Here is a 22,407-nt window from a genome sequence, read left to right as displayed (position 1 = left end):
TCTGTCTAGTTGCTGCAAATGCCTGCTGGGGTGTGTCTTAGGGTCCTTAGAATGTGTGAACAAACCAGTGGCTGATGAATTTAAAAGTCTTAGCTTGCTAACCATTTTAGTTGCATAGGTAGAAAAATATTCTATGATGTGCTCAGTGAGTTGACATTCAGTAACATTTATTTTCATATTCTATGTTAAAATACATAGCCTACCTGAAACAAATATGATTATACACTAGTAAAAATCAACTTAAATTGTAGTCAGGTCTTCTTAAAGTGCTAAAAAGAATTATTAGTTTTCATATACTTGGCAAGGGCCTTTATTACTCATGAATCATTGAGTTGATATGCCGTGAATAGCAATTGAAAACATTCCACACTAACAGTGAGTATCATGCATTTCCCTTTAAAATTCCAGCATTTTTCCTTTCTCCACGTTCATCTTTGTGTCGATAGACCACACTTATATATCATCCAGTTTTAACATGACAGTCATGGAATGGTTTACTCATCTTCTGATGCCGTAGAGTACAAACTTGAATTTCAACCTACTTCATCTGTATTTATTTTACATTAGGAAAAAGTAGTTATCCATGTATCTCTCCAGCCAGAAGATGAACTAAGAGTATTATATGGAACTGAAACCTAACTCCCTCTTAAACACTCCAAGTGGAGCTAAAAAATTATGTTGCAGTCATTAACATATGAGAAATGGGATCTAAGCACCTAAGGGATACACAGAGGCATGGTGGCCTAAACACCTTGAAGATATTCTTGTTGCCAAAAAGTGAATTCTTGGAGCTCATCCCCAAGGCTATTCTGAACAGTTGGTCCTGGTAGCCAAAAACATTAACACCTGGATTGAAACCCTGCACCTGACTTTGATCTCCAGGAATCACCCAACGTGGGCTTGATACAACAGGAATTGTGGTTCCCATGATCCTCTGTTGCCTCTGAGCAGAGCCAGCAAAATTTAAGAGCAGGAATGATACTTTGCATGCTCTGGTTCCCTCCCCATGGTGCCCACACTCTCTTCCTAATGCTTTGAACTTTGCTTGGGGAAAAAGGGAGAAAAAGAAAATAAATAGAAGTTTCTTGGGCGCCGGGCATTTCTGCAAAGGTTCAGGAAAGGAGGGGGAAATTAAATCCACTCACAAAGAAGAAGCGAGGAGATTATTCCCCTGTAATTTGCCAAGAAGTCAGAAGTTTGTTATTGTCAAATAACACCACTAAGACATGGTGACTGAGTTTTAAGTCGCATGGCATTTGATCCATTTAGGTAGAAATGGTGTGGAAGTTTTCAGTGAGGACATGCTCATTCCTGGTATCATTGTCTCTACAGTGATTTATATTCAGGGCATCACAATGTGTTCATTGCTGAAAGACTTCACATGCATGCCAAGATTCTCCTGACTGTATCGTGAGTCCAGTAATGTGTGCATCTTACATGTGGGGTCCAGGAGACACTTATGGGAGAGCAAATGACTCCATATAGTCTTATACGAAAAACCCCTTCGGCTGGCAAGATGGCTGAGTGGACAAAGGCCTCCAAGCCTGACACCCCAGGTTCGATCTCCGGGCCCCACATGGTACCAGGTGAGATTACCAGATGAATCTGTTAGTCTCAGAGAGGAACTGGACAGTGGAGACTGGAGACCAGAGAGACGGTGCTATGATACTGCCATGGAACCTGACTGCATTGGTCCTTGGATCAGAAATTGCTGGCAATTTTCTCTTTGGGTCAAAGAGGAAGACAGGAAGAAAGGGCATTAGAAAGTGAAGCCCATACCTCCCTCACCCCAGTGTTTCTGTCTGGAAACCCACAGCCCTAGTGGAAACCCAAGAGATGGAGTAGTGAAGGTATTGGGGCCCTTCCCCCCCCCCCCGGGGATATAAAGATTGTAGACAACGCAGCAGGAGGTCAGGTCCACGGGGACCTTTAAATCAATCACTCTGTGACAGCGTGTCAAGAGGAGAGGACTCTGACAGTCATCTCTCAACCGGTGTGTCGATGTATGGTTTTGCTGGAAGGCAGGAACAATTCGAAGTGACTTTTCTTAATGCCTCTTTAACTGTGCTTGACTTTAAAAAAGAGGATTGTGCCCTTACGAACCAGTTTCCACTATTATATAAAAATGAGATAAAAGTATGGCGTGGGTGTCACGCCAATTCGCTGACTCGGTTTTAAGCCGTTGGGTTGTTGTTTTTAGAACATCATGAAATTTCGTTTCATGCTCCAGTAAATCTAAAATGTAGCGGCTTACAGCTTTTCCAGTTGAATTTTCTCCTCCAGACAGCTTTGCTTTGCCATTTTCTGAATACAATCTGGAAGGCTGCCTCAAATGACATTCAGATTATCCCTTTGCTCCTGTCCATTCTCCCCCCCCCCCCATCTTTAAAGCCTAATGGAGCCCAAGGAGAGCTAGGAGCATTTTTAAAACACCTCAGTGCCTCTTTTGTGGCTTCTTCCAATATACAGCACATTCCCTCCACCATGGTAAGCTGTTTCTTTGTAAACCTTTTGTTCTGTTTCATCTAAGAAGGTGGCTTATCAGCTCCCCGAGCGCAAGGCCTTTAGTTCAATTCTAGTCACAGAAAGGAAGAGAGGGGAGGAGGGGAGGGGACAGGGATGGAAGGGAGGAGGGAAAGGAAGGAAGGAAGGGAAAGGAAAGGGAAGGAAAGGGAGAGGAGGTACAGGAAGGGACGAGGAAGCTGGCACACATCACCACAGTCTCAGGCTTGCAGGGCAATTGAAGTCTTTCCTGCCTGTCCTCTTCCACTAATGCCACAGGCTTCTTTCTGCATCTTCTCTTAACCTGGGATCTGAAAGTTCCACTCATGAGCCATCCCCCACCGCCTTCATTTACAGCCACGGCTGAGCTTCTGCCTAAAATACAGCCATATTCCTTCCGATTTGGTTTGTTGGGTTTTTGTTTTTTTTTTTTTTCATGTCAGAATAATAAAGTGCTTATTTTTTCCTCATTAAAATTAAGTTCCAACTACAAATACAGGTTCCTGCTACAACACAAACTTTCAAAACTATATAGTAAATTGAATTTATTAAATGTATTTTTTTTCTTCCCAGATTGCCTTTGCAAATTTACTGTGTCTGTAACATTTTTACAGTACATAAATGTTACTGTTAAACAATGACCACTCTGTTTTAAAGCCTGGGACTTTACCGTGGCATGCTCCCTCAGATGGCCCTGGCGTATTTGACATTCGGTTGGCAATTTCCAATTTAGCATAAATGCTATGAGCAGGATTTGAACCCTCCTTGCATTCTTTATTTGGGCTTGGCTACAGGAACAATTTTGGGTGTGCTTGTAAATACATGGTCCGTCTTCTAGCTCATATAGTGCAGCTCTTACAGTTACAATTAATGGGGGAAGGAGGAGACAATAGATTTATTCCTTTACCTCCCTCCAACACGCTGCCTCCAAGGGCTTGGAGCTGCCGGATCGAGTGGATCAAACTCGCAGGGAGCATTGAACTCACACCGGGCAGAACTGACAACATCCTCAGAGCTTCATTTCACACTCCCTGACTCAGGAACGGTTATTTTGAGTAGCACTTCTCATTAGCTTAACTTCTTAGTGCCTGGGCAGGAGGTTAAATATCTCCCTTATCTTGCATGGCCAGCCTCCATGGCCAGCTTCATCCTTCATGGCCCCGGAAGGGTTTATCAAAATTTCACCATGTTTAGCATTCCAGGGAAAGCATCCGAGTCGATGGCTCTCAGGACTCAGTCAGAGCACTCATGATGACTCTGAGAGGTGTAACGTTGAAACAAAAGCTACAATGGACTCTCCATTCGATTAACAACCCACTTAGGATTGCCAATGAGGAAGAAAAGAGGAGGGAATGTCTCACCTCTGTAACTGTACAGCACAAACCGCCAGGAATGGGTTGCGTGTTGCGTGTTCTATAAGCAGACACGCAAGACCACTGCTGTGGTCCTTTCCATAGGCATCCCACAGCTGCACTGAACACTTTGAAACTTTAATAAGCTAAGGGATAGATGAGCTTTAGGCAATGGTAAGGTTTAGAGGAATTATATAAAATTTATATAAATGTCACAGACCTGTTGGAATGGGGCCTCAGCACTAACAAGAAAACTGAGCCCTGGGCTTTTGAACTTGCATTGATCTCAGGGAAACAGGGGCCGTAGTCACCGGCCAATTAGGATGTCATCTCATACTATTTAGAGTTGTAAAAACAAACAAACAAAAACCCCCAAGGAGAAGCGATATGATATCCAGACATCGTATCTTAAAATGTGCTACAAAATTAGGGCTTGCAAGGCTGGATGTGGCAACTCATGCCTGCAAATTCTAGTAGTTGGAAGGCTGAGGCAGGGGGATTTCTGTAAGTTCCAAAGACATGTGGATCCAGAGAGAGATCTTGTCTTAAAGGGGCAAAGTGACAGAGTTAGAATAATTGGTGATAATGAAAAATACATGTGATAATTTAATTGTAAAAGAGTCAAAAACTAAATAAAATATAACCAATGTATTTTATAAGTCATGTGCCTAAATAAAAACACTGAGGGGAAATGTGTTACTCTAATATTAACTGTGACTTGAATAAAAGTCATTTTAGTGTCTTAGTTTTTCCATAAGTTTTTCTAAAACTTGCCAACCTATACCCATTTACAATATCTATACACATATGTGTTTGTGTCTAGGTAAATTAATTTTAAATTGAAAACCGTTCCTGTCTCTTTGTTCAAGCTATAAAGCTGACAAAAATGTCCTCCAGCTTTATGATAACACTATGTACAACTGCGTATGTAACTTGATTATCGGGAAACGTGAAAGACCAACTTTCCTGTGGCCGTGTCATAGTCTGTGGGTATGTGCCAATAACCTAACATCAGGGCTAGATCTCAACAGTAGACCTGAGCACATTGAAGGGAAAATCTATCTCTCCAAGGGAACCTCCTTTGTGTGTGTGTGTGTGTGTGTGTGTGTGTGTGTGTGTGTGTGACAGAGACACAGGGGGAGGGAGAGAAAGGGGGTATGTGTGCAAGATAAATAACACTAGCCTGCAAGAACCATGTAAATGAGCCATGCAGAATTCTGTATCCCAACTACAGTCAAACTTACAGAACTATCAAATGACTAAAGAACTTCGAAATAAGACTGATCTTTCTCCTAATCGTCTTTGTTCTCACTTTTCTTAAGACGGAGTCCCACTGTGTAGCCCAGGCTAGACAGGAACATGAGACGTCCTGCCTCTATCTCTTGAGTGTTGAGATGATAGTTGTATGCTACCCACTTTGATCTTTGTCCCCATGAGCATCTTGGTTTATCAGGATGTCTGCATCAGTCATTGGCCTGGGTCTCCACACTCTGACACCAGACAAATTAACAGAAATGCAAAGAGTAACACCTCATTTGTCAGTAATGGTTTCGTGTGTGTGTGTGTGTGTGTGTGTGTGTGTGTGTGTGTGTGTTTCCACAAAAAAAGGTGCATTCTAGTGATAAAGCCTTGATGAGCCTTCCAGGAAGGGCTTTTTCTTCTGGACATTAAAACAGAAACCCAATTCTGTTGTTGCTATCCCATGTCTGGGCCTGTATCTGATGGCAAACACTATTTTGAAAAGCATGTATATGTGTTTCAAGTATTAGAGTCTTTCAAAGTTTTTTTTTTTTTTTTTTTTTTTTTTTTTTTTAACTCATTCTGGGTAAAGTCTTGGGGAGAAAATACCTGGAAGCTATTTATCCTCTCTCTACCAAACGTAGGTGCCAGGGAAAGCCAACTGCTAACTCCCTGACCTAGACAGGCATTAGGGTGACCCTGTGGAGATCCCTCTCCGCATGTTAATGGCACCAGGAGAGACACCATGTCCTCTCCCAGCCCTGGTGCTTAGTTCCAAGCTTTAGGATCTCCATGTGTAGTTAGAAGGTTGCAGGGGTCATCAACACTGTGGATACTCTGGTCCCTCTGCAGCTGCTGGTACCCTAGGTTATCTGTTGGTGCAGCGTAGTTATCTGATCCTACAACAAATATGCATGTGCACCCTTGTGGTGCCTCTTCTTGCCACTTCTCAGATTTTCTGTTGGAAGGACACCCACCAGGTCCCCCAGGGAGCAAGGATTCCCAGATGGTAGAGGAGGAAGGATCGTCACATGTCTGTTTTTCTGTCTGTTGTTTGCACCGTCTCAGGGGTGAGTCTGTGTTTCCAGCTCTTCTACGTTCTCATATTCTTTGCAGCAGACTTAGTAGGTACGAAATGGGTGTGCCGAGTTCAGGCAAGTCCTGGCAACTAATTACCACCACCATTGCCCCACCGCAGCCTCTGCCCAACGAAGCCCCTACTGTGGCCACTGTCTCCTTAGCAATTTCAGCAAGTTCCAAAATAACCCATGTGGGGTTGAACTGCCCAAGCCCGAGTCACTCCAGCAGGTCACCCTCTACCTTTAGAGTCTGGAGTTGACATCTACCTGTGTGACGTTCCTAAACCCACACATCCCATGGCAGGCCACTGAGCAGGTAGTCTCGGCCCCAAAATGGGCAGTGCTCTGGTCTCCATAGACTTTTGGAGACCCGCTCCACACAAGCCAAGTTCATTTTCCTTCTACTCCCTTTTATCCAGCCCCTGCTTCCAAATATCAAAGCAGATTCTGAGTGTTAAAATGCCTTCATTTTCACTCATCAAAGAAGCCAGGCAGTTTGGGGGAATGGAGAAAACCATGTAATTTGTACTTGGCGGCATAGAGCAATGGTTCTCTTGAAATTCAAAGTGATCTCAACTTAATTTTTAGTTATTTATACTTCTAGATCTGAAATGAAGACTGAAAAAAAAAATCCCTCTGTTTACTTTAGCAGCCTTAAGCGGGGAGACAGCCAGCGGTGAAGTGCCTTTCCCCCGCCCCCCAACCCTCTTTCTCTCTTAATTGCCATACCTCCAAGAAGCTGACCTTAAGGTGCCATCAATCACTGAGGGGCACATCAAAAGCTGCTCCTGTCAGCCCCGCCCATCACTGTGAAGTCAAAGGGATACACATTCATTTCCGCTGCTCGCAGCTGCGGGGCAGCCTGGCTGCCCTGCCGTTGTATTTCATGTGTCTGAACTGTGTGGCCGCCCTGCATAATTCAGGAAATGAGTTTACTCTATCTGTGACACACATCGTGTTCACACGGTTCCCGGGGCAGCCAGTGTGGCGCTAGGCTCTGCAGGAGTTGCCAGCATTGCAGCCCCCGGGGATCAGGGATCGGGGATCGTGCCCGTTGCCCCCTCAACCCTGGGGCGCATGCCCTGTTGGTCCCTCAGCCCTGGGGTGCAAACTCTTTCTCCCACTACCTAGTGTTCCAGTTCCACCATGACTGATGGTGACTTTCCTCACACCTGTCACCTGAGAAAGTGTGCTTCTCTGTGTGCGCTGGAAATGTCCGTATGTAATCTAACCAGGGAATAATAAAATGCAGATTTTAAAACAGAATGCTTGTTAAGGCGGCAGGCAGGACCCCCTGTCAGTCTCTGCTCAGAAAACCGGAAGCTGAAATAGGATGCCTATCTTTTGATGATGCTTGCCCCTACCCTGGTAAAATTGGACCTCACTTCAGTTCTTATGAAGCTCATATGCGTTCTTGCACATGACCTCTGCTGGAGCAGGTTAAAACAAGTCTAGATTGGTGAGGGGGAGGTCCTCCAGTCACTGTGGAGTATTCATTCTCTCACATGGAAAAGGGGAGCCCGGGGAGTCTGTCCAGCGTCAAAACACAACTCCAGTCAGCAGCGGGGGTTTGGTTCTTTTACACTGGGTTAGCCATCTCCAAGGTCATAAAGCAAGGCCTCTGTCCTCCGCTGCAGCTGAGTTTACACACTGTTTCCAGATTGTTTATCCTGGCCCAGAATCAAGGCAACAACGTATTTCCATTATACATGTTTGACAGACTAAGGGGTAGGATGGGGTGCTGCAAGGGGCAGGTTTTTGATTTTTTTTTTTTTTTTTACATCAAAGGGACATTTTAGAGCCCTGAAGATTATGAACCAGTCTAAACAGCGTGTCCATGTAACAGAGGTGGAGAGAGCTGAGGCTTTTAAAAGCCAAATGTCCAGATCTGGGTCAGTAGCGCCTGCATCCCAGGTAGTAGTGGCAGGATAATGAACCAGGGTGAGGTTCCCAAAGCCCTATATGCCCTGTCTGTGCTGGGCGGTCCTTCCCCCTAAAAGCTCAGTTTTCGGAGGATGCTCCCTGGAGCCTAGCATCACATCCTCCACAAGGAAATATTCAAGGTTGACCAAAAAGACCCCATTTAAAGGATCTCCACAGCAGGTCTCTTGGCACAAAGAGCAAATGGGTGCAATCTAAATGAATGTTTTACTTCTTCTGTTTTTGGGTATGTATGTGTGTGGTGTGTATGCATATGGATGTGTGTACACATGTGTACAATGGGCACACATTCGGAGAGACACTGGATGTCTTTCTCAACTCCTCCCCATGTTATTTATGGAGTCATGGTCTCCCGCTGGACCCAGAGCTTAACAGGTCTGCTAGTCTAGCTACCAGTATGCCCTGAAAATCTCCTGCCTCAGGCAAACCATCACTCCTGCCCAGCTTCTTACCCGACTGTTAGGGACCTGAGCTCCTGCAGTCCTCACATAATTCTTAGGGATCTGAACTCCGGTCCTGACTCTTGTGCTGGAAACACTTTCTTGTGCCATCTCTAAAAAGAACATCTTTCTTGTGCTAAAGTAAAAACAACATAGAAAAAATGTATCAAAAATGGTGACCATCCAAATCACTGAGCACTATGGATACAAGAAAAGGGTCACAGGGATGTCTCTCTGACCAGCGGCGCGGGGATGTCTCTCTGACCAGCAGCACGGGGATGTCTCTCTGACCAGCGGCACGGGGATGTCTCTCTGACCAGCGGCGCGGCGCTCAGGTTTCTTTAGATACTGTCTACAGTTATAATACGCCTTGCACAAATTTATTAAGTGTAAGGTGGGAGAGACACAGATCTGTCTGCATAGATATTTAAGTTTGTGGCAAAGCATCCCTTATCAGGGAATTCTTCAGTTTTACTAAGTTTGGGAAAGTGACCTTCACCATGACATAGTTTATTCAACAGTAGTGGGGGAGGGCGGCAGATTCCATGACCTATCCAGAGCAGCCACGCCTTCCCCAGCTTACCTCAAGAAACCCAGTTTCTAGACGTGGAGGTTTGCTTAGGGGAGAACCTCAAATGAGAAGGGAATTTAGCAAGCAACAGCCTGTGTAACATTAACACCCAAAGTTGCCCTTGGGGTTAATCCAGTCTTACTGACGGATTTCCAATGCAGATTGCAAGTCAACAGACCGTTGTGGACCATTGTTATATTCCAGGCGCGGAGATGGGCACAGGGGAGCTAACACTGAGAAAGACACAGCCCCTTTTGTTCTGAAAACACATTTTCTGGCTGCCACCTTTTGCAGCAGATCCTCCAGACCTCCCACAGTCCTACCTCCCCCTGCCCAAGTTAGAACACTCAAGCCCTTCTTTCTGACCAATCCCCTTAATGCCAGAGTACACACTGGGCCAGGAGAGCTGGGTGGTTATAGATTTCCACTCCATTTGGAAATTAATAGCCTGTGATACAGCCAGGAGGTGCTAGAAAGGAGTCAGAAAACCGTCTCTCCAGGCTCAGGGCTTCCCAAATGAGGCTTATCACCTTGAGCCAGTCTCTCCGGTCCTTGGCTATAAAGGAGGCAGGTATGAAAGCCTCATCTTTGTGCGAAGTGCTCAAGTCCAACAGTTCTGGCTTCTGATGGTGGACAGGAAGTGCTGATGCCAAAAAGCAAACCAAAATGCCTTCCGCTGCCTGTGCCCACCAGTCCTGTGGCATGGGGGGGGGTCCCCTTAGTCGGGGAGACCAGCCCCACTTGAGCATGATTGAAAGTTGGCTCGGCTCGTCGGGCCCTCAGACCCAACTTTTAACTTCGCTGCTTCCCGTCTCCATGAGCCTGAGCAGGGTACTGGATTCCAGAGCCACGTGTGTAGGGTGATAAATGACATAAATGACGCCATAGCTTTGGGGGCAGGGGTTCACAACAACCCAAAGTGTGTGTTCATATCTCACAGAGCCTGGCACAGGGCAAGCTGTCAGAATGTCTGGTGGTGGCGCTGACAATATCCTGCTCGCTTTCTGTAGCTCCCGCACCTGGTACCAAGTGGCCATTTAATAAATATTTGTAGAGAGAGCGGAGCGAGACGGCAGTAGACAGACACACCAACGGGGCCGGATTGGAGCATTAACATAAGATACCTGCCTTCCGGGTGTATAAAACACAGTGTCTAAGCCCCTCAAGCAAGAATTTCTATAGCAGCGAAGCAGGTGACATAAAATAATGAGCTGGCACTTAGGGTCTGAGGACACCATCTCTCTCCAGGGGATGGCCATGCTGAGTTCTACGGCCTCCCTCTAAGAAAAGCCAGAGATTCATATTCCACACGAAATAGATGACGAAGTCCTTATAACTAAGTCAGTTTCTAAACAAATACACCATGGGTCAAGTGCGCAGCCAGCCTGACCTTGGGCTAGCATTGCTCCCCACCCCCACCCCGCCTTGGATTCTTTGTTTGAGCCTGGGAGTGGGGTACCCCGGGAAGCGATGAAAGGGTGCCCACGGGGGGAGGGGGAGGCCTTCACTTCCTAATGGCTATATTCTGACGTTCCGGATTGCTACAGCTAGCAAGTTCAAGACCAGCCTAAGATACCTGGGTCCTTGCTGTAACCCCACCCCTACAAAACAAACTCTGTGTGTGTGTGTGTGTGTGTGTGTGTGTGTGAGAGAGAGAGAGAGAGAGAGAGAGAGAGAGAGAGAGAGAGAGAGGTTAACAGCGAGTCACTGAAGGGAAAGGTGAAGGAAGGAAGGAAGCAAGAATTGGGTGTTAATGAAAAACAGGAGTTTAATTTAAAAAAAAAAAAAAAAAAAAGGCTCTCTTAAAACCCTTGTCTTCACTTTATTGTCCCTCATGTTTCACGGGGACACTGAGAGGAGGGACTAAGAAGAGGCAGGCTGAGGAAACGGAAATACACTTGGGGATCTCTTGCTACCCAAGACTTGTCGCTGGACGCCGGAAATTCCCCTTTGCTTTCTCTGCCTGTTCTGAGGAATTCCAGACAGACAGACAGCGAGGCCTCCCGTTTGTTCTGACCAGTGCTTCCCCAAAGAGGGTACAGTTGTCAGGACAGTGGTGGAACTGTGTGGAAAGGCCCCCTTGGGATCTTACTGCAGATTTCATTGCCTTATAAACTGTGGGTGAAATAAGGCAGTGTGAAGGAATGTGAGCGGAGTCCCCGGAGCCCGGGCTGCCCAGGAGCAGATGCGTTGTACTGGGCTTACTCCATGGATACTATTAAAATGTTGCTAATTCCACTGAAGCCTTTTGTTAAGAGACTTGATGGAAAACATTTCCAAATGCTTTCATACCTAGTAGTAATTGTGACTCTGTTATTTTAAGAGCAGTGTAATGTGTTAAAAATTCTTCATTGGCTGCTAGAATGGTTACAGCCTGTTGCCCAACCTTCTACACAACTCATTAGGATGATCCAGCGTGTGTTCCCTGTACTTGCTTTTGGGATACGAGGGGCTAATGAATAACACCCACTTTCTCACGCCCGGGTCCTGAGCTAATCAATAGATGCCCCCTGGAGACACAGAGATGCCCGTCCAGATGCCAGCTTTGCCAAACGAAGGTAGACAAGACTTCATGCGTCACACATCATCCTACAGGATGCGCTGTCCACAGACAGGCACCTGCCCCAGGGAGCAACTTCTAAGTACACAAATGTGAACATGGGCACAATGTACAGGGCTTACCTCCCTGAAGAGGAGCAGGAACAAGAGCAGGGGCACTGAATGGGAACCCTTCCCTGGAAAAAGGAGGCAGTTACCCCCCCCCCCCGCCACAAGTTTGTCTTTTCTGCCTGCATCCTCTCTTTGCCTGGCTCTCCCAAATATTTAGCCAACAGCCGCATACATCATTTTTATAACATTCTTCAGATTCATTTTAGAGCAGTTTGGCTCAAATAATTTCACTAATAAATTAACTAAGATCACAAGAATATAGCCTGATATGGTAGTGTACACCTTTAATTCCAGCACCGAGGCTCAGAGGCAGATGGGTCTACATAGTAAGTTCTGGGACAGCCAGGGCTATATAATAGACCCTGTCTCAAATTAATAATTAACAATAATAATCATAATTCACATGAATCTTTTCTTCTTCCTCACTCTCTCCTCTCTTTTTGCAGAAGAAAAACACGATAGTGTCCATTTATTTATTCATTTTCATTGACATGGGGTCTCACCGTGCTAACAAGCCAACCACCGGCTCCAACATGATACTCCGTCCTAAACCGCTCCAGTGGCTGGGCCTACCACACCTGCCTTTTATTACTCAGTTTAGAATACACTGGAGCCGATGATAAACAACCTTGGCACAATACCAGGCAGGCAGGCAGGCAGGCAGGCAGACGCGTGCGCACGCGCACTCGCGCCAGCGCCAGCGTTTCATGGATAGTTGCTCATGGGCTCTCTGGTTCTTTTCCAGAGCATAGGAAGCTTGGCAACATGACTGTGACCGTGAGGAAAACTGTCCCCTCTCCCGAAGCCGTGCAGATTCTCTACCAGCGAATGCGATACGAGTACGAGTTTTACCAGTATGTCAAAGAGCAGTTCCACCTGTTGAAGCGCAAGCTCGGGCTCAAGTCTCGCTCGAGCAAGCCTCCTCTGCGACCACAGTTCTTCATCCCCACCCCTCTGGAGACCGACGAGCCTATCGACGACGAGGAACAAGATGATGAAAAGTGGCTAGAAGATATTTATAAGAGGTGATACCAGCGCGACATAGCCACCGTGGCTGTATCCCCCCTCCCCCTTTCCAGAAAGTTCTTTGGGGAAGAAAATTTGTGAAGGGACTTTTGTTAATGCCCCGGTGCATTAAAAAAGAACAAAACATTCCCACATGTTGGGGTCATTGGGAGATGCCCGGTTTTGCGGGTTTTATTTCTTTAATGTTATTCTGTTTTTTTTTTTCTTTTTTCTTGCCTCCTTGAGTCTTTCCCAGATACACTAGATTGCCCCACCACAAGGCAATCTTCATAGAACAGCCTTCCCAATCCCCTTCCCCACCCTTTACAGTGACAAGAGGGAGAAGCATTTGTAAGATGTCTCCAAAAATATTACTCCCAAGGTAAAGACATCCAGATCCGTGTCTTACTGCAGAAGCAAACATGGGTGGGGAGGAATCTGGAAGCATCTGGGAGTAGAAGGGACACTGATAGGAACATGAGGAAGGGTCTCCTGGTTACCGAGTTTCTGCCCATCGCGATGGGTAGGATGCTGCCTCTGGTCTATCTCAGGCGACACTGTCACCAAGAACAGAGTAGTTATCACTGAGAAAACAAAGCAGCTCTGGCACCCACATTCCCAGCCAATCGGAGCTTGTGAAACTTGTCAGGATAAAAGCGCATGCATGGCAAGCTCCATTGAGACATTCCATCTTCAAGTGCCGTTCTGCTTGGAAGGAGCTTAGCTAGGAGTGGCATTTGCTTGTTATGTCAAGTGTTGGCAGGACAGATCAAACATGCGGGCCATGTGGCATCAGGAAAGCTCTGTGGCTGTCTGAAGCCTCTCAGCCCCCCCTCTCCCCCCCATTGTCACAAGTGGAAGTTCCAGCTTTGGCCTTGATATCTATGCCAGGAATCCTAAGCTTGACTGGACACCAGGCACAACCCCTCAAGCGCACTCATAGCCGAATTCTGCTTTACAGAATCCGCTATCTTTTGTAATTTCTAGACCTGACCTGCAGGAGCTGCTGTGTCTTGTAAACACAGGGTCCTGAGCCCTGGGCAAACAGCAGTAGAATCATTTATGGGACCTTTGTGCCTCCCCCAGGGACATCTTCCTCCAGGGACATCAGTGTCAGAAATAGCAAGACTTCCGTATAGGACATTGCTTGGTCAGCTTTTGTATAGGTTTGTGCTCCCTTGTGACCTGAGCAGACACTGGCCAATCCCTTTGCACCAAAATATGCCATCCATATCTTTCCTCCTGCCAACTAACTCCTCACCACCCACGATGCTTCTGTTCCTTTAATTTCTAGATTGTGTCTTTTTTTTTTTTTTTTTTTTTTTTTTTTTTTTAATGTCCTGAAAAATTTGTATTCTCCCTGGTGGATACTGGGCAACTAGCTGAGAGGCCACAGTACAATGGTGGCAGCAGGAAAGACGTTGGTGACCATTTGTGGCTGCCCCAGAGCCAGCCCTTGAAGAACACTAGCCAAGAGAGCTTAAACAGGACTCTGACTGGACCCAAGCTACACGTTTTCTTCTCTCTAGAAGTTTTTCCTTCCTTCACTAGAACTGGACAGAAGCCAAAGCCTAAAGCCAGTCATTTGAAAACTGTCCAGTGCGTACTAAAGCTCCTTCATCAGGAAATGCATTAAGAAGTCTCCAGCCCATGGGCTACTGGGGAAGGCAGGCATCACAGAGACCTAAGTCCAGCACTGGCCACTCTGAAACCCCTTCCTGCCTCAGGGAACTGGGACAGGAAGTGAATAAGGGAACTGTCCACAGAGGGGAAATAGCCTTAAGCAGACTTCGAAGAGCAGCCTAGAGAACAGCTACCATTCTCCAAACCAGTGGAAGAGCAGCAGCAAGGATCTAAGTGCGTCATCTCCGTACACACACAGAGCGATGGTCAGCTTACACGCTGTTCAACCTCACAATCTGAAGCTGTATTGGCTTGTTTCCCCGTCTTGTTAAGACACTAAGACAGCCCGTCACTCATACGGGTTCCCTTCTTTCTAGAAGTTTACACGGCACTGCTGTGTGAGCAACAGCTTTTATTCTCCCCCGAGGTCACTGTCACTTCACAGGAGAGGGGGCTAATGTTACTTGCAGGACCCTGGTGGTATCTTGTCCCAGCACACAGCCCCTAAGTCCCAAAAGTCAAGGTACTTAGCTTCATCAACTCACTTGGGCCCTGGCCCAACATAGTTTGTACTTCATGAGATATAGTGTACATTTTACATAGTTTAATTTAAAAAGGAAATACATTTTAAGCTAGTTGATCCTTGCCTTATTTATTATAACCTTTCAGCACATTCCAAGGTTTTAGTTACTCAGGAAGGAGTTAATTAAAATGGTTTTATTTTGGTCAGACAGATGTTTTTTTAAAAGGAAAATTATTCTTATGAACCCTCAGCTGACTTCCTTGAATGCTGTAAAACGTGCTTGTGAATCTTTTTTTTAAAAAATTAAAGAATGGTGTTTGACATTGATGGGGACTCAAAAACATAAATGGAACTAAAACCTTAGCTTAGCTAAAATAATGAAAGTGATCTGTATTTGGGGTGAAGTGTTCCTTAACTTATTCATTACCCATAGAAATAAATGAATATAAATAAGTTGACCTTTTTTCTGTTATTTTGATAGTTGGAAATTAAAGACTTCCCTCTTTCCTCAAGATGTGTTTTTATTTTTTTTACTGTGTGACCTTGAAAAATCTATCAACTTTGATCCTTGTAACCACATGACTCCCCCCAACCAAAACTGAAGTTACACACACACACACACACACACACACACACACACACACACACACGTGCACGCACGCACGCACGCGCACACACACCAAAAATAAATAAATAACCCGTGTTAAAAAACCTTGAGCTATGGGGCTAGAGAGATGATGGCTCAGAGGTTGAGAGCACTGGCTGCTCTTCCAGAGGTCCCGAGTTCAATTCCCAGCAACCACACGGTGGCTCACAACCATCTGTAATGAGATCTGGTGTCCTCTTCTGGCCTTCAGGCATACCTGAAGACAGAACACCATATGTATAATAAATAAATCTTTAAAAAAGAAAGAGAAAAAGAAAACCTTGAGCTAGCCATTCATGCATCTATTTGTATGTGTAAAAACAAACAAACAAACAAACAAAAGGCTCTATTTCCGAGTGCTGATTGGCTTGGTGTCCAGCTGCTCTGTCAGCACGCTCTGCTAAGATAAAATACAGTGCCCAAATGCAACTTAAGGAAGAAAGGCTTTGCATTAGTTTATAGTTCTACAGTCTATAATGGCATGGAAGGCATGGTAACACGCAGACTTGGTGGCAGGCACAGGAAGCTTGCATCACATTTTGCCAGACCAGAAGAACACTCTAGCTCTAGCTTCCAATGCTCTAGCAAGACTCATCCCCTAAAGTTTCCATAACCTCCCCAAACAGTGCCGCCAGCTGGGGAACACGTGTTCAAGTACATGCACATGCAGGGGTTGGGGGGCTCAAGTCTCATGTCAACCACCATATCCACAATGTATACTGAAAGCAAGGGTGTGATGAATCTCTCCATGTGTAAGCTGATTGGAACCACGTGGCCCTTCGTCTACAGCTGATGGGTCTACCTTGCCAGTGAGTGATCTTCATGCCGGGAACACCTCCCTGGGAAGTGTTAATGCTTCGGTGCAATGGGGCTCACAGAGAGAGAGAGAGAAGGAGGGGGTGGGCAGAAACAGACTCATCCATCCCCATGCTTTGTAAATATTAGATGCTACATTCCAGCTGCAGGTGACTCTTGTGTGAAAGAGTCCGAAGCTGCGTATTATCTGAAAGAAAAGTCTGTTTTGATAATACTACAAGTGATTTAAGACATCTGAGCATCTCTCCAACAGGTGATAAATGGGTGGGCTCTTCACTGCTTAATGCTTTTTTTTCTTTTTAAAGGAAATTTGAAATCTAGAGGACTACAAAAAGTAGCACATCTACAGTGCTTGCTTGGGCTAAAGTACCCTATGTAGAGTTCTAAAGTCAATACCCATGGGTCAATCTCATGAACTATTCGGTTTTCAATTATTTCATATATGTGTGTGTGTGTGTGTGTATTCATTACTATTCTTGCTGACAAACGCCACTTAAAGAAGACTCTTTGAGGGAATATGGTCCATCATGCCGGGGGAAACTTGGTGGGGGAACACGAGGCAAGCATGGGAAGCAGGTCCACATTGCATCTGGAGTCAGGAAACAGGGAGACAAGGATGCTGATGCTCAACTGGCTTCTTCTGCCGACCCTTTCTCTTTTTTTTTTCAGTTTGGGGCCCTGAACCATGGTATAGTGATGACAACACTCAAGGTAGGCTTTCCTTCTCAGTTAGACCTCCCTAGAAACTTCCTCACAGACATACCTCCAGGTGTGTTCCTTAGGTAATTCCACATTCAGTCAAATTGACAATGAAAATTAGCCCTCGAAACTATTTTTAAAAAGTAGGGTCAAACTTGGGAAGATGCCTTCAAGATAGTAATTTCATCTTACTGAAATTACTTATTTCTTTATCTGATGATAAAGAAACAAGTAAAAAGTAAACACAATACTTGCTAATCCCAATACAAGAAAGCCTACTTTAGGCTAAGAGCAGATCTATTAAGCAAAACACATGAGCAGCCAGGCATAGTGGTACCCACCTTCAATATCTGCACTAGGGAGGCAGAGGCAGGCAGATCTCTGAGTTCAAGGCCTGATCTACACAGTGCAGTCCAAAACAATAGTGAGACCCTGTTTTAAAAAAAAAGAAAGAAAGAAAGAAAAGAAAATAGAGGGTGGGAGAGAGGAAAGAAGGAAAAGAAAAAAGGAAACACATAGAATCATTCTCAAAGTCAAGAGAAGTTTCTAGAGTCATAACAGACTACCACCTACTGGGGTCTTCAGCATGGAGGTGGAAGGCCAAGATGGAGATGTTGGCAATACTGGTTTCTTCTAAAGCTCCTTGACTGGCACGTGATTGTCGCTCCTCCATCGTCTTCACATGGTCCTCCCTCGGTATGTTTAGTCATCTGAGGTCTCAGCCAGAAGGTCTCCTTTGAACTTGCGAAGACCCTAGGCCAACGTGTATTTTGAGGGGACCCAGTTCATCTCATGACCCCCAGCTTCCTTCAGAAAACCACAGCAGAAGAAATGAATGAACACCATCCATACAGAAGGAGATCCCACAGTCAGACTCCTGGAGCTGCCATTAGAGCACAGAGGAGCGGCCTGGACCATCTCATTTTCCAGCAGAAAACCACGGCTCAGAGAAGAGAGGCAAGAATAGCAAACACTCTAGGTTAAGGCTAAGCTCGTGTGTGTGTGTGTGTGTGTGTGTGTGTGTGTGTGTGTGTGTGTGAATTCACCCAGTCACCAGGGGGGCATATGCTTATATAGTGAGGACATGTGGAGGCCTGAAGATACCCTTAGGTATCATTCCGCAAGCCTCAGGCTCCATCCACCTTCACTCCATAAATTTATAATTACTTATTGTCGTCATAGAGGCAGACGGGGTGTGAGAAGGTCAGAGGACAACACTTTTACATGGGTCCCAGGGATCAAACTCAGGTCATCAGGCTTGTACAGCAAGTGCCTAGCCACTGAACTATTTCTGCAGCCCAGGTCCCTCCACCTGACTTTCCAGACAAGGTCTCGCTGGCCTAGACTTTGCCTTAGGGACCCACCTGTCTTTGCCTCCTCTGTCCTGATGGGATCTGGAGGGGGGTAAACTCAGGTCCCCATGCTTACAGGCAAGCACTTAATGGACTGAACCATCTCTCCAGCCCTAAACTACTAACCTAGAACCCAGATTGAAAGCAAACCCAACCAACCAGCCATACCCAGGCCCACCAGCCACACTCGTTTTTTGGGCTCCGGCCCACTCCAGGCTCCCCTGGAATTGGGACTGTCAACCTAGCCCCTCTCCACCAAGGAAGGACTTACTAGTTCTCAACGGACATCCAAGGCAGGTATAAAATAAATGTTCTGTTCTAGAATTTTCTCCTTACTTTAAAGGTTAAGGTTTAAAGAGAAGGTGTCTCGTGTCTTTTCCTTTAAGGGTGTGTATGATATGTATGTGGGAAAGCTAGAGGTTTCTTTCTCTAGTCTCTCTACCTTATTTTCATTTGTTACATACAGGTTTTTTTTTTTTTTTTTTTAAGAGTTTATTCTGGATGCATGCCTGTGGAAGTCAGAGGACAACTTGCCGGAATCAATTCCCCCTCCTACCATGTAGGTCCCAGGGATTGCACTCAGGCTATTAGTCGGGCTTGGTATTTTCACCTGGTGAGCCATTTTATCCACCTGCTGGTTGATTTTTCAGGAGAAGCTTCCTCTCCAAATCTAGACCTCACAGTCCATCTCTGCAGTCCCGAGAGTCCCTGGGATCTACTTGTCTGGTCTTCCCGTGGCTCAGGCGACAGACATTGCCATTAGGCTTTTACGTGGGTGCTCCTGGTCAAACTGAATTCTCTGCGCTCACCCAGCAAGCCCTCTCTCTATGCACCGAGCCATCTCCCTGGGGCCATGTTCTTAATTTCGATGAACATATTTGAGCCCCATTTGTCTATCTCTTATTTCTCTTAAATTCAAAATTCATGTCTCAGTTTCTATAAGGAGTTTAGAAAATCCCACTCAAAAAAAAAAAAAAAAAAAAAAAGCCTCAAAATGCAGCTCATAAAACTCGTTGAAGCTGAGTGAAGACACGTCTCTGGAAGGCAAAACCAGAGGCTAACCAGGCTGGGAACACTGAAGCCTCCTCCTCACAGTTTCCCTCTGCAGAATTCCTTTCCGCCTAGGGCAGGCTTGGCTCACTGCTCTCCAGTCTGCTACTGATTCCCAAGGAAGCCCCAGACCTACAGACAGACGCCCGGGGACGCCAGGGGGTCACGGAATCACCAACTGACCATTTGTGCATTTTGGAATTCAGTTTGTAAACATGGGGATTCCCTTTTAAGAACAGGGGAGAGGGAGGAGGGAGAAGAGAGAGGGAGGAAAGGAGAGAGAGAGAGAGAGAGAACTACCAAGAGGAAAACTCTGAGCTCAGTTTTTCCTTTTGGAATCTTGGCGGGTGAGGTTAGCAATCTTCAATCTGACTTTCGCCAGACGCTGTATGTTTTGAGCAGCGCACGGAGCCGTCTGTCCATGTCATGTCTGCCAGAACATTCAGCTCTGACCTGTAACACGCCTTTGATTCCAGTCATGAGGAGAAGCAGCCTGCAGGATGGGTCTGCCAGACTCAGCACACTGGCTATGAGGTGGAGCCTGGAGCAGCTGCACAAAGCAAGGACTGATCTACAGAAAAGTCCCGAGTTCAAATCCCGCTTAGTTTATCACCAGGCACTGGGGGAGTTCACTCCCCCATGCTTGAAACCCACCCAGCCAGACGGTGCAGAGACAACTCAGAGCTGCTTCTGCAGCGAGCCTTTGCCACCCGCCTGCCCCAAATGCTAAAAGAAGGGCTGCAGTGGAGAGAGAGCATACAAGTACACAGAAGTCCACGTCCACAGGTGCCTTTGTGTCTACAAGGTTGGTGCCCAAGGCACTGACCCGTGCACAGAAGCCACCCTTCTGGAGTGAGCAATTAGTCCACATGGACAGACTCACCCATGTACCTGTGAGTCAGAGCGAAAGCGAGGACTTTCCCTCCTAGCCCGGCTTCTGTTGTCCTAATTACTACACTTTGCCCAAGACAAAACACTGTGTGGATTTGAGTTTTCCCAAAGTCTTCAGGAGGACTTGGCTTAGCTGTGAAATCTAGGATTCACCTCTCATTTATATTTACGTATCACAGGTAAATATGTGTGTGTGTGTGTGTTTGCATATGTAAATGTGTGTGATCGTATGAGGTACCCCGCGTGGAGGTCAGGAGTGAGTCTCTCCTCCTATCACGTGGGTCCTGGGGATGCTACTCAGGCCGTCATCTGGGCAGCAGGTACCTTAGCCTTCTGAGCCACCTCACCCGCCTTATGTCACAGTTTGTTTCCTCTGACTCCTTTGGAGTGTCTTGTGGCCTTGGGATCCTGTTACTGACAATAGTAATGAAAAAGAGGTGAGTTCTCACAGAGGCTGCACACCCAAGGAGGGTTTGCTTTTGTTTCTGTCCTCGTGTTTTTGAGACAAAGTCGCCCCTTGAACTCAGGCTTCCCCCTTACCTGAGCCTCCTGAGTGCTGAGGTCAGAGGCGTGTAGCACCATGTCTGGCTGTGAAAACAGTGAGTGGAAATTGGCAGTACAGGATCCCATAGTCCTGATTCTCATTCTTCGGAGTCAAATCATAGCTGTGACCAAAAAGAAAAGTTACAGCAGTCGTGCTATAATGGACCGGTGTTGCCTACAGTGTGCTCCCTCTGCATCTACTCTAGGGATGCCATGAACCTTAACACACTTCAGTACCAGTCCTCCCACACAGAAGAGAGCTGCAAGCCCGACCACAAACGTCCTCAGCGCCGCCCTATTTCTCTCTGCCCTGGTACTCTCTCCTTTAGCACACTTTGCTCTTTGTTCTCTGGCTATGATTGACAGATACTGAAATCCTATGCCAGTATGTATCCCCAAAGGAAAATTAATGAATCAAGTTTGTGAAGCAAGCATGAAAAAAAAAAAAAAAAAAATAACGCTGGCTGTGTTAACTTGGGAAATACCACCAGTCTTCGAGTGCTGTGCTGACGTACGGTGGCATCGGAACAGCGGCATGGGGGACTCTGAGGCATATTGCGATTTCTTTCAAAATCATTTGTCTTTGCCAAATCCCAAATGCTTTCAACGTCGTCTGACCTAGAACCCTTGCCCGAGCAATCCGCTGGCACCCGAGAGGTGGACATTCCAGAGACCGCGCTTGGAGAAGCACCCTGTTGGATGAGCCATGTGGCAGAGTTGCCATGTTCCCTTCCAACCTCTTTATGTGCTCTCTCTTCCGCCCATACCCCCTCCGTCTCTCTGTGCCTTCTCCCACTAAGCCCATTTAGTCCTGCCTGTATGTGCATGGGTGTGGGACAATTTACTGGAGAGTAGGCAGGGCTTTCAGGGCAGGAGAGAGGTGGCATATGAATAATAATAATAATAACAACAACAACAACCTTTGAAAATGCCGTATGGAAACCTGCTAGTGTAGAAACCTTCGAAAATAAAGGCATGGCGGCACCTCTAATCTCAGCACCGAGGAAGCAGAGACGTCTCTGTGAGTTCGAGGCCAGCTAATCCACACAGCAAGTTCAAGGACAACCAGGTCTACAGGGGGTGAGAAAGTAAATAGTAAATGAGTATAGTTTTAATGCATGGGTAATAATACCTTTGTAGTATTTGCAGAGTTCAGGTCAGTTCACAATGACCTTGCCTGTCGGTGCTCAGCAGGAATGCAGGATACCTGTCCTGCTGTCTTGATTAGGTCGGTCTCTTGCTGGATCAGGGGAGGGAATGACTGGCCACGCTAAACACATCTCAAGTGGTTCAAATCCGGCTGTGGAGGGGGAAGTGCCTGGCCACTCTGTGAGCGCCTGTGTGGCTCAGTACACTAGGGGGAGCCGTATCCACAACAGTGTGCTCCCGATTTCCAAGAGTTTTTCCAAGCCTCATGCTTCTCCCATAGGGACAGACTTCTTTCTCTCCACGCATCAGAGCCTTG

The 22,407-nt window shown here is 46.2% G+C and overlaps 1 protein-coding gene across 1 annotated transcript in view; it reads left to right on the top strand.

Moving 5' to 3' along the window:
* The window catches only part of Ust (uronyl 2-sulfotransferase), a 249,244-nt gene extending 236,194 nt beyond the window's left edge, over positions 1–13,050 (top strand). The window contains exon 8 of the mRNA XM_051206019.1: positions 12,540–13,050. Within this exon, the coding sequence (XP_051061976.1) occupies positions 12,540–12,823 (284 nt within the window). The 3' untranslated portion in view covers positions 12,824–13,050. The remainder of the gene's footprint in view (positions 1–12,539) is intronic.
* The last annotated feature ends 9,357 nt before the right edge of the window (positions 13,051–22,407 follow it).

Source organism: Phodopus roborovskii, unplaced genomic scaffold (genome assembly GCF_943737965.1).
Source record: "Phodopus roborovskii unplaced genomic scaffold, PHOROB, whole genome shotgun sequence".
Classification (NCBI taxonomy): Eukaryota; Metazoa; Chordata; class Mammalia; order Rodentia; family Cricetidae; genus Phodopus; species Phodopus roborovskii.
Note: the sequence above shows the minus strand (reverse complement) of the source record. Positions and strands in the feature narration are given on the sequence as shown.